This window comes from Misgurnus anguillicaudatus, chromosome 20 (genome assembly GCF_027580225.2).
Source record: "Misgurnus anguillicaudatus chromosome 20, ASM2758022v2, whole genome shotgun sequence".
Taxonomy (NCBI): domain Eukaryota; kingdom Metazoa; phylum Chordata; class Actinopteri; order Cypriniformes; family Cobitidae; genus Misgurnus; species Misgurnus anguillicaudatus.
In genome coordinates this window covers 530,806-546,668 of record NC_073356.2, presented here as the reverse complement: position 1 = coordinate 546,668, position 15,863 = coordinate 530,806, and the positions used below count along the sequence as shown (strand labels likewise).

At 37.3% G+C, this 15,863-nt stretch overlaps 1 protein-coding gene across 2 annotated transcripts in view; it reads right to left on the bottom strand.

The window, feature by feature from the left end:
• The window catches only part of lrp12 (low density lipoprotein receptor-related protein 12), a 29,554-nt gene extending 18,652 nt beyond the window's left edge, over positions 1 to 10,902 (bottom strand). For both annotated transcript variants that reach the window (XM_055219600.2, XM_055219599.2), the window contains exon 1: positions 9,968 to 10,902. Coding sequence is in view for 1 of the 2 variants with exons in the window: in XM_055219599.2 (XP_055075574.1) it covers positions 9,968 to 10,034 (67 nt within the window). In the remaining variant the exon portion in view is untranslated. The remainder of the gene's footprint in view (positions 1 to 9,967) is intronic.
• Positions 10,903 to 15,863: the final 4,961 nt, after the last annotated feature.

The window sequence follows — 15,863 nt, the reverse complement described above, 5'->3', positions numbered from 1 at the left end:
AGGAGAAACATGCCCATATCATGATGCTTGCACCTCCATGCTTCACTGTCTTCAGTGTGTACTGTGGCTTGAATTCAGAGTTTGGGGCTCGTCTCACAAACTGCCTGTGGCCCTTAGACCCAAAAATAACAATTTTACTCTCATCAGTCCACAAAATGTTCCTCCATTTCTCTTTAGGCCAGTTGATGTGTTCTTTGGCAAATTGTAACCTCTTCTGCACATGCCTTTTTTTTAACAGAGGGACTTTGCGGGGGATTCTTGAAAATAGATTAGCTTCACACAGACGTCTTCTTACTGTCACAGTACTTACAGGTAACTCCAGACTGTCTTTGATCATCCTGGAGGTGATCATTGGCTGAGCCTTTGCCATTCTGGTTATTCTTCTATCCATTTTGATGGTTGTCTTCCGTTTTCTTCCACGTCTCTCTGGTTTTGCTCTCCATTTTAAGGCATTGGAGATCATTTTAGCTGAACAGCCTATCATTTTTTGCACCTCTTTATAGGTTTTCCCCTCTCCAATCAACTTTTTAATCAAAGTACGCTGTTCTTCTGAACAATGTCTTGAACGACCCATTTTCCTCAGCTTTCAACTAATTCAACTAATTGCCCAATTGCACAGCCTTAAGAGCGTGCATATCATGAATGCTGGGTCTCATTTGTTTAATGAGAATCTACTGAACCTACTGGTAATTTGTTTGCCACGTAGCAATAAAAAAATATACTAAAAACCTTGATTATTCTGGTTAGTCACATTGTACTGCTATTATTTTGAACAACACTGTATAAGAATGATTTCAAGCTTAATTAAGCTTCATGATTTCTTATACACAGTAATATACAGTCTACAGTCCGCAGTGAAATGAAAACCTGGTCAACTTCTTAAACTATATCAGTGATCTAAATTGTGACCATACTTTATTTTTAATACTCAGAAATGTTCTATTATTACGCAAGCAGTTGGTAGCTGCAGGGTAATGGTGACTAGAAATATGATGTTGTCCAGTCATGGCTTCCTGTTTTACAAGAAAATAAAGTCCCCTTAATTATTCATCACAGTGGATAAAACCAAAGTGTGCAGCAAAAGATTTTGAGCTACACAAAATAGAAGGTGATTTTAAAGGGATACTCTTGAATGACTCATAATGACCCCCTCAGATTTTTCAGGTGTGACTTTTTACTGCGCCGAGTCAAAGTACTCCCAAAAGTTTCACTAGCACCAGTGCGACCTTTAATAAAAAGTAGTCGCATAGGCAGTAAAAATACTCGTAAAATGTGACCATTTACTCGCAGTCTGGAGCCTCTATAACATTTTAGTCACTTAGAAGGTCTCTGCACCTAAGCATATCAAATTTGCTATAAGTCATTGCTATTTAATGTTTTAATTTTTTAAGTTGACATTTTACGAATTATATAAAATGTTAAAATGACTTGCACTGGCAATTTTCACACCCACTAGAACACTTGGGCCAAATACAGCAAAACTAACGTAAGTGGTCAAGTGCAAAGACAGCAAGTGTGGTTATTTGGACGCAGCCAATGTTTCCCCCTGTGCTAAAAACCCTTTCGGAAGGGATAAGATCCGGAATAAGATCCTTTTTTTGGCACTAAAACAACGTCAAGGTTCTTGACGGACGTACCTGCGCATTGCTCTGCCTAACTCATTCTCTTTAGTTTCTGTTTCTTTCTGTCTAACTTCTTGGCGAAAGCATCCGCTGCACCAGTGGAGCGAACACAAGCACATCTGGCTGCGCAATAATAAATGTCACGTCAAGACTGTGATTGCGTGTTGGGTCTTTCCTCCTTGAAAATATAATTACCTGAATCGTCGAAATGCTGGATTAAGATTGTTTGGGGGGGTCGAATCGAGATCACGATCTTTTAACGATTAATCATGCAGCTCTAAGCTGAACCATAACTTTTGTTGTGATGACACGCCCGTTTCAGCTTCTTGTTCACACAGAGGGTTTTCAGGGCATCTTACTAGGTCCTCTTTCCGGCAATGATCCCAGAAGATTTATGGGATGTGTTTGTGTTCACACAGAAGCTTGTCTGGCAATTTTATGGGTATTTCTGGGACCAAAGGTCTGTGTGAATGGGGTTAGGGCTGGGCGGTATATCGGATTTAGGGGATATATCGATATGGGTTCCCGACGCGATGCGGAATTAGCCAATACCGTTCATATCGATATGGTTTAATGCGACTCACGCACGCATACACGCGCTCTGCGCGAGCCCGCCAGTCACAGCAAGTACGCGACATGTAGAAGCACACAGAAACTCTGTGATGCTTGGATGCGCCTCATGAATGTGGACATTCAAAAACTGCGGCTACATGCACTCGGAGGATTGTAATATTTTGAGTTCAAGACTAAAATAAAATGTCTCCTCAAACTGATTTTACAGAGAGATCATTGGAATTAATTTACCTCTGCATATGTGTGCTTTCATTCCAACAACATGTTAATTAATTAATTAATTAATTTAATTTTAATTAATTACATTTATATAGCGCTTTTCTCAGTACTCAAAGCGCTTTACATATGAATGGTGAAATCTCCTCAACCAGCCATATTGCGCCAGAACGCCCACCACACACCAGCTTATTATTGGAGACTATGTCTGATGCTCCATCGTAACACCTATTTATCTAATACTCTATTGCTAATGTCTAAGTAAGTATTGTTAATGTCTTTCATAGAGCAAATTACGTTAAGCTTCAAATTCCTTTCCATGCGTCTCTCACTCGCGCGTCACACACACACATTCGCAAATTAATGACTCATTTAAGTTGATTCCTTACAGGGTGTTGCAAGTAAATGAGTCTTTTGAGTCGATTCTTTACAAAGCAAACGGGTCAAACTGTTTGAATTGGTTCGCGAATCAGTTTAAATGAATTGTTTAGATCGCTTCAAAAACTGAATCGTCTGATGCGGTTTTGCGCGTGTCTAGAAACACGCAGAACATAATGAGTGTTGGATTACGTGAATATGATTTTACTAATCTTTTAACTAAAAGCAAAGCTTCACACGTGTACCCACCATTATATACGCACAACCTTTTCGTCGTCAGAAATATTTAAACGCGCGCAACCTCCAGAAGCACTGTGTACACGTGACTGAATGAAGAAAGTCCATCTATGATTGACGTCTGATTCGCTGTATACTGTACCGTGTATAATGTAAGTGCTTCTCACAACACACACGTGATATGAGATTCACAACATAAGAAAACATGACTTTTGTCTAAAATTAGTTGTATTTCATGTAAGTGTAAATAGATTTTCTGAGTTAACTTTAATATGCATAACTGAATGCAAAACTGTGTCGGTTAACTTGTCTGATATTTCAGCTATAAGCTGTATACATCAACCTTAAGACACAAGTTAATAGGTGTGTTCGACTTCATGCAGCGCTGCGCAGACCGATCGGCGGCTGACTTGAAGCAGTGCATTCCGGTTAGTAATTTTGTCTGACTTGAGCTGGCGCTGCAGGCACGTGACAGTGTCATATGGTTTTTAAGTACCGCGAGAGCGATTCCAGATCAGCCGCCTGAGTTAGCCAGCGCAGTTCGTGAAGAGGAGCTGCACGGGCTGTAATGACGACACAGCTGTTTCACCATTGGTCGGATTCACCACATGACAACAATCACGTGTATTTCATGCTTATTTTCACGCCCTCAGTTCCACAAATGCTCACAAATCTGTATTTTTATAACAGTTAAAGCTCTTTTCATGTAGTCGCGATGTTATATTGTGTCATCTTCATCAAAATAAAATGGAAATAGAAATGAAAAAAACGTAGACCCCACTACATTGATATTTAAATAATATATGCTTATGTTAAACTTTATTCCTGTAGAAACAGATGCTGTAAGCCTCTTCAGTTCCACTCATGCTCACACACGGACATTCAAAACAGTATAATTCAAATTAGGGCTGCACGATTAATCGTTTTTAAACTGAAATCGCGATGTGAATAGATGCGATTTTCGAATCGCAAGAGCTGCGATTATTTCGATTCAAAACTATCAAATATAACAATCGGAAAACACTGACAGCATCGCGAGATGCATACAAATGGAATTAACTGAACAACGCGGAATGTCATGAAGTTGGCAGATTTTGGATTCAGTCATTTTAAAAACCCATTATAACTCATTAACCGGCAAATGAAAGGACAGAAATGCGCGAAAACCTTTCCCTTTTGTGTAATGTTGGACTTAAAGAAAGGTGTATATACGTCCGTTTCTCGTCATGCAACGCAAACAATGACAAGCGCCTCATCCGACTATAAGCAGGTTTCATTAAAGCCCGAAACACAGCAGACGAAAGAGGTACATTATACTTTCTTGCACGCGCACATCTGCACCGCTTTGAATATTTACATGCACGAAGGTTCATGAAGCGCGCACACAGAGAGCAGTCAGCACACGCGTGATCACTAAACTTAAGTTTTTTTTCTTGTCTAAGTGAACATAAACAGCTGGATGTTTATCAGTATATTGAAGCAGAGCTGTTTTAAAGCTGTCTTGTGTCTTAAAGTGACAGTAACCTGGTGCTTTCTGTGTCAGAAATGTTTATTACACACCAAAAATTTAAATCACTCCTTACTCTTAACTGAACAAGCTTCTGCAGCTCCACATTTAAAATTGTACAGTGAGGACTGTGCAGTGTTTTATTTGTATTTTTTGCTTATGTTAAATCATAGATTCTAATAACTAATATATTTACATTTATTACAGATGCCTGAAAAGTAAAACAAGATGAGTATAGTCTTATGATTAAAAGAAAAAACTAAACTTTTGCTTGTCAGAAGCATTGTTGTAGTGACAGACAAAATACATTGGCCTATATGTTATTTTAAATAAAACTTTCAATACATTTTTGTTAAATTGTATTATTTTTTTAATGTTCTTAGATTTAAAAAAAAAAAGTTTGTCTGCAGAAGAGCAAAGTCCTGCAGACAACTTGGTACAATGTTTAAGAAGATTTAAATAAACACGTCTCCGTTTTCAGATCCTCCCCGCCTGCACGCGGCTAATCTCGCCGATCGGTTACATCCAGCCACAGCCGATGATGAACACACCTTATTTCATAGAAATGCTTGTCTATTCTGTGTTTGTCTAAAGTATTCTTTAATATGTACTGTTTGTGTATTTTGCAAATTTCCACATATATAGCCTACTGTAGGCCTACGTTCCTTTCAAAAGTTTTCAGACAAAACATGCAAAAATCCTCAGTTTGCTGTGGAGTCAAGAAATGTCTAAACATTAAAAGATGAATAGACAAAAGTACAGAAATGTCACCTGTTTTAACATGCACAATATTCCAACTCAATGACACAACACGTTTGTATTTTAATACTATCTAATGTGGCCACGTTGAGACCATTGACTCAGAAGTGTTCAAGTGATGAACTGTGTCCTAATGCATTAATTGTTCACACACATATAGTGTCAGTTTGATTCATTTCTTTTGAGTTTTGCGTTTGGGCACAATATAAAAGTCAGCATTAAAGGCTGTTTTTCTTTGTTGTTAAAGCATGTATGTGTTGAAACATAATCAAAGGTTAATAAAATGTGACTTCTGTACTTCTGACACACTGATATTCATCTTACCAATTTCTGGTCTCCACAGCAAATTTTTACTGTCCTGATCCTTGTGGTGTGTACTACTGTGTGTGCATGTATATTTTTTTTCTCAAGAGTAACTAGTAACTTGCTACTTGAGTATTTTTTTTCTTTAGTTACTTGTACTTTTACTTGAGTAAAGTTTTTGTCTACTCTTTCCACCTTTGGTTATTTGTCCTTTTCTCAGATTGAGCTCCCTGACAATCTGACAGAAATGCCTTGTGGCTCAAAAATGGGTTGAATACATGCGGTTCATGCATGTCTTCTTTAGTCTGTTGGCTCTTTAAGTGTTTTACTGGCACACATCACATCTTACTGTGGAGTGTTAAACTTGAGACTGTTTACATATTTGTGCCCATGTGTAAATTTTTAACTGGTTTTATTTTTGAATGAATATTTTCTAAAATTGTATGACGTTTTTGTTGAGTTATTATCACACAATTCTTTTTCTGACCTTTTTTAATTCTTGCCCCAGCAAATAACCCAAATTACGAAAAAGACTAAAACTAACACTAAAACTAATAAAAACTAAACTAAATCTAAGCATTTTCAAAAAATAAAAAATAAACTAAACTAGCAAACCCACTTTAAAAACTAATTAAAACTAAACTGAATTTGAAAACAAAAAGTCAAAACGAAATAAAAATAAAAACTAATGAAAAATGCAAAACTGTAATAACCTTGATGTGCACAAAGCAAAGTTAAAAAGAAAGTTATTAAGAACTTCTGGTTTGAAATACTCGTTTGTATATAAAGTCAACTAAACCCAGCTAAACAACTTATTATGACAAAAATTCACCACCCATCAAGGACATTGCATACTGTAATTTCAGGTAAGATAAAGGCTCTAACAAAGATGATTTTTATATGGTACTGCATGGTATAGCATTAATTTTTTTTTTTATTTAAAGTGGAATAGATAGTTTATTAGGAGGTGTTTACAACTTTATGGTACAACTTCAGCCACAAAGATTATGCAAACTGTTTAAATAAAGGCTTTGACTTTCAAGTAACATTTTTATCCTTTTTGTAAGAAATACCGGATATATATCGGATACCGCCATTATTAAAAAAAAACTGGGATATGAATTTTTGCTCATACCGCCCAGCCCTAAATGGGGTTATAGTTATCTCTTTCTGAAACAGGCTTGACTTACCTGCTGTCTCAGGTTTAACATACCTCCCATTTTGAAACATAAAACCCAGAGTTTCCCTAATTTTGGCAATGACAACAGAGGGACTCGCCCACAGTCTCCACAGACCATCCCCTCAAAAGTAATCCGGACAGAAGCGGTCGAAAGTGGACAAAAGCGATGGATTTAAATACCAGGTGTTAACAGAATATATCTGTGATATATATGGATGTGACAGACACGTGATTGACTGGAATGCATTTAGGTCGAAGGTAGGATATTTAACAACTATGGGTGTAACGGTTCTTGGTGAAGAATCGAACCTTGCTGTTATCCTCTCATGATTCGGCATGTACGTGCCCCACGGTGTACCGTGTTTGATTCGACCACGCATCTCTAATAGTTTGGTGAATAAAACAATGCATATAACCGCTAATGCATGGTTCTGAATACACTCTGCGTGCGTTTACGTGAAAGCACCCGTCCAATCAACTAGTAGTATACAAATCTGTTGCTAACCTTACAGTTCCTCCTTATGTGATGTGTGTGTGTGTGTGTGTTTTGCAGGACTATTCAGCATGGAAAGCGAATGAGAAAAGCAGTTAAAGGAATAGTCTACCCTTTTGCCATATTAAACTATGTTATTACCTCAACCCAGACGAACCAATACATACCTATCTTTTTTAAATGCGGGCACTGTACAGCGCGTTGTGAATGTGTAAGCATTTAGCCTAGCCTTATTCATTCCCATGGCACCAAATAAAGTTTTATTTTGTGGCACCATACTTACTGGTATAACTCCTCATGTAACAGTCTTTAAATAGGGAAAACACAGAAGTGTTTGGTGGCTTCCCTGTTTGGTACCATAGGAATGAATGGGGCTAGGCTAAATGCTAACACATTCACGATGCACTGTACAGTATACAGAGACACATACGTTGTTTTTCATTTACTCTAATCGCAAAATGTATGTTAATGTACTACAGTATAAGGCACAGTAGCGCAACTCTCTCTAAAGTTTACACATCAAAGAGTTCTGATCCGTCACAGCACTACACATCTGTGCAACTGCGATTGTACTGTAGCCTATGTCAGCATTGCATTCTCATCCCATTTCACCAACAGTTTAATACTTACTCGCACATCCAAACGTAGTCAGAGAAGTGCCTCATCATCTTTCCAATCGCATGAACGTTGCGAAACAGCAGTCGCATCCTCTCAATGAATCCATCAATTTGCATCGGCGATATGCGCAGGTTGATAAGAAATGAGCGGGTGGCGGTTACGAGTCATCCAAAAATATTTTAATGATATTTGGGCCGCGGTCAGTCGGTCGAGTTTAAAGACTATTTTGAACAATTGCGGCCGCGTTAGTTGAAAATGTCGGTCAGGAGTGGGTTGTTTATACAATGACCCGCGCATCACTGATTCGCATTGGCTACCCGCCAATGTGGCTGGTAGATTGACAGTGTTACCCGCCAATTGCAAAATCCACCCGCATTTGGCGCGTGGTCGGGTGTTAAGTTCATGCCCTGATCACAGCAGACTGGGGAACCAAGCGGCCTCGCTTCAAACGTATTCAAGAATGTGGGAGATCAAGCCATTAGTGTCAAAACACCTGGATAACCCTTGGCTGATACACAGACTTGTTCTAACTGATCAGTTGCAGGTTTCATGGGAATAATAATACCTTTGTTAAATTACTATGAAAGTATTAATTTTGTGAAGATGTAGGCTACAGAAAACATGGCTTGATTTATCCTCCATTAAACATTTTAAGTCTGATATAACCTCTTCACACAACACATAAAATTGATAGAGTGCCTTCTGTGTGAATTCTGATCTTCAGAGATCATAGAGCTCTTCTCTATCCGCTGAGATCATTCACCAGCTTAATTGAACAGTACGGCATGCGCTAATTTATTATCAAACCAGAAAAAATGCACAAGCATGGTTAGATTTCTCAAGAAAGAAATCGTAGATCTAACTAAAGACGCTTCAGAAAAATTGCACAATTACATTACATGTTACACCCTAATGTTACATATCTTTTACAGGATGTGTGGGCACATTTCCCGAAAAATCGCTGGCAGTGTGAACGAATGAACCAAAATCAAATGATCCTGTGATTAATCCTAGAACCAATTATCTGTGTATTGTCCGGAATCTCTGTGTGAAAGGGATCATGTTTGATCCGAATTATGATTTCTCTGGCTGGAGTAAAATACAATTAAATTCAGAGAAAATAAAGAAATATTGAATGTCATCAAACAGCTGAATAACGGCCTGCGAGATAAGCCCTGAAGAGCTCATGTTGTTCAAACACGTTGCAATAACTGGGTTTTCCCTAACTTCTGTCTGATGTTTTGGCAGCTGACTACATTATGGGACAACAGCCCACATGCAAACACCGGCATGAAACCCTGCTGCAGAACAAATGTTCAACAACTGATGGATACAAATGAGGCTTTATATCAATAGACCTATTGTAACTTTATCACTTGCAACAGATTTGTTGAACAGGTGGGTCTGTCCTGTAGGATACTTCAAACGCAATCCTTAGCCGGAATGCATTTAACAACTAGATATTTTAACTTAACATTTTCCTTTTAAACCAGCACCCTGTTTGTCAATAATGGTTTTACAAAACACCATACAATTCAATGCTAACATCATATCATGTGGTAGGGAAAGTTAGAAAGGGAGAATGCTTCAAACAAATGAAAAGTAAAAGGAAAAAGCAAAAACCTTATGAAATAAAAAATGTAAAAGAAAAAGCCAATAACATAATAGATGCAGAGATGGGGATGTCTGATATGATTCAATCACATGGTTGGAAAGACTTAGACTTGTTGTAGGTTTCTGTAAACAACCCTTGTTAACTTTATTTACAATGGTCTAATCTCTAACTCAGTTATTATCATTACTTCTTTTACATGTTAAACTGAAGGCTTTACTATACATCAATGAAAGAAATTAAATCAAATCAAATCCCATTTTTAACATCAGAAAGACCACAATGTGTACAGTATGAAAACAATACCAACAGATTATTGTGATAATTGTCCCATTGAAGCACTCCCATTAAATTACATACATCCAATGAAGTTTGCGTTAAGAAGTATTAACATTTGTGACACAAGAATCATACCATCCTCAACAGTTACACAAATCTTATGAAACAAAAAACAGAAACAGTCTCTTACCTATGAAAATGAAGATTAGATGTGCCGACATCAAACTGATATTCTTTAAGCTCGCTGTGTATGCCATACTAGCAATATATAACGATAAAATCTGCTACTCTGTATCGTTATTGATACACTGTATGTACTTGTGTGTTTACGTTTATTAAAATATGCTAACCGTCCAACCTTTCCTTTCGTCTGTACCTCACTAATAACAAAGTTACTTAAATCGAGGTTGTAACGAAATAAGGGTAGTTAATGATTTAGTTAAAAATATTAAAATAATCAATATAAACTTATGTAAACTATAATTTCCCTTAATAAAATTCAAAAGCAGTCACAACCAAACCAGTGCGTTCATAACAAAGAAACTGCTAATGCTAACAGGCTAACTCCTAATGTGAAGCTACACATCTAACTATGATATCAAACCCATTGATAATTTGATATAACTTATCTACAAGGCTAGCTTCCGACTTAATGCATTACTAATAACGGTAAATCCCTTGTGATGTCCATCGTTTATGTAGTTTAAATAAAACGACTAAAGGCACCGGTGTTTAACTAACGTTAGCCGGTTGTGATAGCACTATTATTGTTAGCTCGCGAGCTCATTTAAAACACGCGCAAACAGTATCCTTAAATGTCTTAAAACGAGATCAGCACTAATATATTAATGATCCGACGTAAAAACGCTAATTCTCTGAGTTTAAAGAGCCCTAATCCAGACAAATATAGTCACGCAGATCTATAGCATGATTAACTACCTGTATCTCATCGATATATAAGCTATAGTTTATAGCTAATGTTAAGTTACATATCTCCCATCTTGAATTAAGCACGAACTTCTGCAGTCCTGCCTGTAACGTTAATCCACAAACATAAGATAAATGTTGGCCTTTCTTATCGGTGGTGTGTTGTTACAGCCGGGGTATTTACCATCACAAACCACCCCTTCCCCCAAGTCCCTCTCCCTCCCTCTCTCTCTCTCTCTCTCTCCCTCCCATTTTTTTTCATAATGTCATACTGGGCTCTAAAATTCGGAAGAGACCAGTATGTGGAAAGACCCAGATAATAATTTATATGACAAATTCTGTGTTTTATATACCTGTTCTGTTTAACAAAGGATTTGCTATTATAGTGAGAGAGGTCAATACATTCAAGTTTCCCAGTTATTGTTGGGCTTAGACATGAGGGGTTAAAAAACTAACATCTGTCTCTATTCAAACTGCCTAATGCCCTCTCAGTGAGTGACAGATGTCGTGTCATCATGCATGCCTAGTGCCTAGTAACAGGAGTTAAATCTGTTAAACAGATGGCTCAGGATAGTCTCGTCTGGTTGTCCAAATGCTGCTAAAGTTACTTCTAATTGTCATTAAAAAGAAGATTTAACATTAGCATTAATTTCTGTTATGTAATGTTTTAGTAGGCCGAATCATTCTTTTTCAGACCAATGTGTAAACCATTTTTGGTTTGTTGTTTTCATTTCAAATTTTTTACTATATTATGAGTGGTGTATAAAGACCTTATATGCTGAACTGTATTGTTTTTATTACCGTAATGAAGGAGATATGCAGCGGATCCAAATGCAGAAAGTGTTTAATATGAACAAAACAAGAACAGGATAATCCAAACAGGAGAGGCACATGGAACAGAACCAACATTACAACAAAAAATACTTGATAAAGAACAACTGAAACACAAGGGCAATATACACATGAGTTTAAAGACATCACTTTAAAATTGTAAAACCTAAAAGTTAACTCAACTCAAACCATTTCAGTAAACCAGTTGCATTAGCTTTAAAACACATACATTTGAGTACTGTGGACTTAAACAAATTGAGTCATATGCAGTTATGCACTTATATTGAAGTTCACACTACTTAAATATAAGTGCATAATTGCGCGTGACTCGGGTTCACGGTGCTTAGATGTATGTGTTTTAAAACTTAAATGGTCTAATGCAACCGATTTGCTTAACTGGTTTGCGTTCCGAGATCATTACAATTACCTTAGAGTGAGCTGTTTTTATCTATATACACGGCGGGTCCCCTTACATAGAAGTCACTACCATGTTTCTATACATGAATATCAAATGACGTCAACCGCGTACGTCACTCACTTCTTAAACTCGTCTGCCGCCATCTTGAGTACCTGATTAGGCAAGATCGATAAGTCAGTCTATGTGTTTCTGTACTTTGTTTTACATCAAATATTCAATCATAAACTTTGCATTATATGACAGCTAAAACACTCAAGATTCATGTTCTGAGCTTGTTTTTGCCATCAATACACTGGAGTGAAAAGAATTAAATGAAATGCAGACGGACTGCATATATGGTTCTAATCATTTTTGACATATCCAAAAAACTTCAGCGTACATTGCAATGGAAGGGTCTACTCTTCAAAATGCATCCCACATTTTAATCCAAAACAAAGAGAAATAGGGAAAAATCCCGCAAGATCCACCTTTGTTTACATGTGCGCTTACAACCATGTTTCACGATCACTGAAATGCATGTCTTTCTGTTTCGTTAGACTGTTCCGATAAATATTACGCATTATTTTTCTGTTTTGTCCAATCAGATAAGGTTTGAGAACTTAAAATGTCCTGGAAGTGCACATTGGGTAAGCGAGGTGTCATTTTGCGCACCTTCGCCATTTGACTATGAAGCCAAAATGAAGCCAGCCATTACCTATCCGTTTTGATTGATGAGGGTAGTAACCAATCATAAAACGATTACAAGGATTCAACTTACATCAGTAAAATGTAGTTCTGTGCAAATCTGCGCTTACACATGCAGATACATGCGTGCACAGTCTGCGCACCCGAATGTTTTGTTTTAGTAGCATAGAAACCTCTCCAGAGATTAGATATAATCTCCATTGTGGATCGTCGACTGCAGATTACTCTTTTTGTGTTGAGAGTGTTTTGGAAAAGGTGATAAGGAGCTTGATCGAGGTGCAAAAATACCAGACTGTATAAAAATGAAATCGCGTCGCAGAGGTGCGCCGGACTGTGGAGCTGCGCTTGGATAAAGTAAGTTTGTATTGTTATGTTCATTATATATTTACAGTTTTTTTCATGTTAGCTGTTTTTGATTATAAAAATAACAGTGATCTAAGACACGACACATTGGCTTATTTTTCTATGACATGACATGTAAATGCATCATCATATTTATGGCTATATGAATCTAATGCATAGAATATACTAACTTAAAACAAGAAAATAAGATATGTGGCAGAAAAAATGCTGTAAATCGTAGCAAGCTAGCTATAGACAGTACTCGGTAGGTACTCAAGATGGAGGCGGGCAACTGGAATGATGTATAAGGTCACATTACTGATAATCATGTGTATAGTAGCCCTTAAACAGACAAACTCTTCCACAGAGCGTGTTTCATCATTATGTTGTCTCAGACGTTGACATACAGTCATGGCCAAAAATATTATCACCCTTGGTAAAGCAAAGAAAGCTATAAACAATCTATACAATGTGTCTTCTTTTAAGCTTTAAATTAAAAAATCACAAAAATTCAATTCAATTCAATTTTATTTATATAGCGCTTTTCACAATAGTTAATTGTTTTAAAGCAGCTTTACATTAATAGATGTATGAAACAGAGAAAAACGAGCATAGTAATAATGTAACGTATACAGTAAAGTAGTAAGTTAAGCCAAAGGTGGCGGACTCTCCAGGGGATGAAAAACCCTCCTGGCTAGTCCGGGGTAAAACTCCTAGGAGGGAAGAAACCCTTGAGAGAGATACATATATATTTATATATATATAAATACTATCGGGGTATGTGAACGGCTAAGAGAATTAAACTGGTTCCGCCGGTGGTCGCTGGTCAGGCATCGGCTTGGCATCTCGTAGAAGGACGGTCAGTAGATCAGCGGTGTGATGACCTTCACGGTTGAAGGAACTGGGTCTGTATGTCTCATTGTCCTCAGGGTCGAGGACGAGACAGGGAGAGAGAAACAGAATCCTATTAGCATAGGGGCTGTTCACATGTAATGCAAGTGTCATACAGTATAGTGGTTTAAGTCAGCTCGGTTCCAGACAGGCTACCTATTGCGGCATAAGTATATTACCCAGTATGAGGTATGTGAGTGCTTTGTTCTAGTCAAACTAACTATTGCGGTGTATAAGTACATTTACTGGACATTTTATGTGAATGCTTTGTTAAAGAAGAATGTCTTAAGTTTAGCTTTAAATTGATCGACTGTGTCTGATACTCGAACATTATTTGGTAAATCATTCCAGAGCTTAGGGGCTAAATAGGAGAAGGATCTACCACCTTTAGACACTTTTGATATTCATCCCCCGAGCAACGAATTACAATAGTCCATTCTAGAGGTCATAAAAGCGTGGATAAGCTTTTCTGCATCTGGTGCAGAGATATTTCTCAGATGGAAGAATCATGTGCGGCAGACATTGGAGATATGGCTATCGAAAGATAGATTGCTGTCAAACATCACGCCTAAGTTCTTAACAGTGGAAGATGGCACGACCGTGCAGCCATCTATGGGCAACTTGTAATCTGACATATTATGTTTGGAGCGATTTGGTTCAATAATAAGTATCTCTGTCTTATTGGAGTTTAGCATAAGAAAGTTATGTGCCATCCAGTCTCTAATATCACTAATGCAGTCTGTTAGCTTAGAAAACTGTTGGGTTTGGCTAGGATGTGACGAGATGTAAAGCTGGGTATCATCCGCATAGCAGTGAAAACTTATGTTATGTTTCCTGATAATGTCTCCTAGAGGTAACATATATAATGAGAATAGGATAGGGCCTAAAACTGATCCCTGTGGTACGCCGTATTTAACCGGGAAGCAATACGACTCTTCCTCATTTACATAAACAAAGTGATATCGATTGGTTATGATGTTTCATTGAAGTAAAACATTTAAAAGTGAAGGGGAAATTACATTATGAAGTAAATCACTTTTTCTCATTAACACTGGACACAATTATTGTCACTCCTTTATTTAATCCTCTTTGCCACCTCCATTTGCAAGGATACCAGCTCAGAGTCTTCTCATATAATGTCTAATGAGGTTGAAGAATTAATGGCAGGTGATCTTAGATTATCTCTCCATACAGAATTTCTCCAGACCCTTCATATGTTGCTGCTCACCTCTTTAGCCATTTTCTGTATAGTTCAGGTCAGGGAACTGTGATAGCTGTGGCAGAACTTTGATTTTGTGCTTGGTGACCCATTTGTTTTTTGTTTATTTTGATGTTTGTTTTGAACCAATGTCTTGAAGAAAGATTGAATCACGACCCATTATAAGATTTACAGCAGAGCAAGTCAGGTTTTGACTTTTCTGTCTGTTTGTATTTGATATAATCCTTGAAGCAATGCATCATAATATGTCCAGGATTTCTGTTACAAAATTAGGTTCAAAACAATTACTGTTACAATTTACAATAACATAGAGCAGGTTTTAATACCTGTGTGCACCCAATCCATCTTATGGTAATGCTGACAAAAAAACTATTTTATGTTTCATATGGCCGCAGAAGAGTCTTTGTCCACTTAAATTATTATCCAATCATTAAAATTATATAGACACATGTCCTCTTTCAGGCAGATTTCCAGTCAATTAAAACATGTTCATTATTTCACTGATTGTGCAAATGGATGTTTTTATGATTTAACTATTTCCTTAAAGTCAATTTCTATTTTGTGTAGCTCAACAATCTTTTGCTGCACATCAGGGGTGTATTCCAGAAAGCAGGTTATGTGACTTACCCGGGTAAGTTTAGGTGTAAGCGGATAACCTCTGCTTTCGGTTCCAAAAACGGAGGTAACTTGTGTTAGTAATCATAGCAACTGTCTCTCTGAAGATAACCTGCTCCGGAGCAGGTTATGTTGCAGAATAAGTTAATTTTAGTTAAT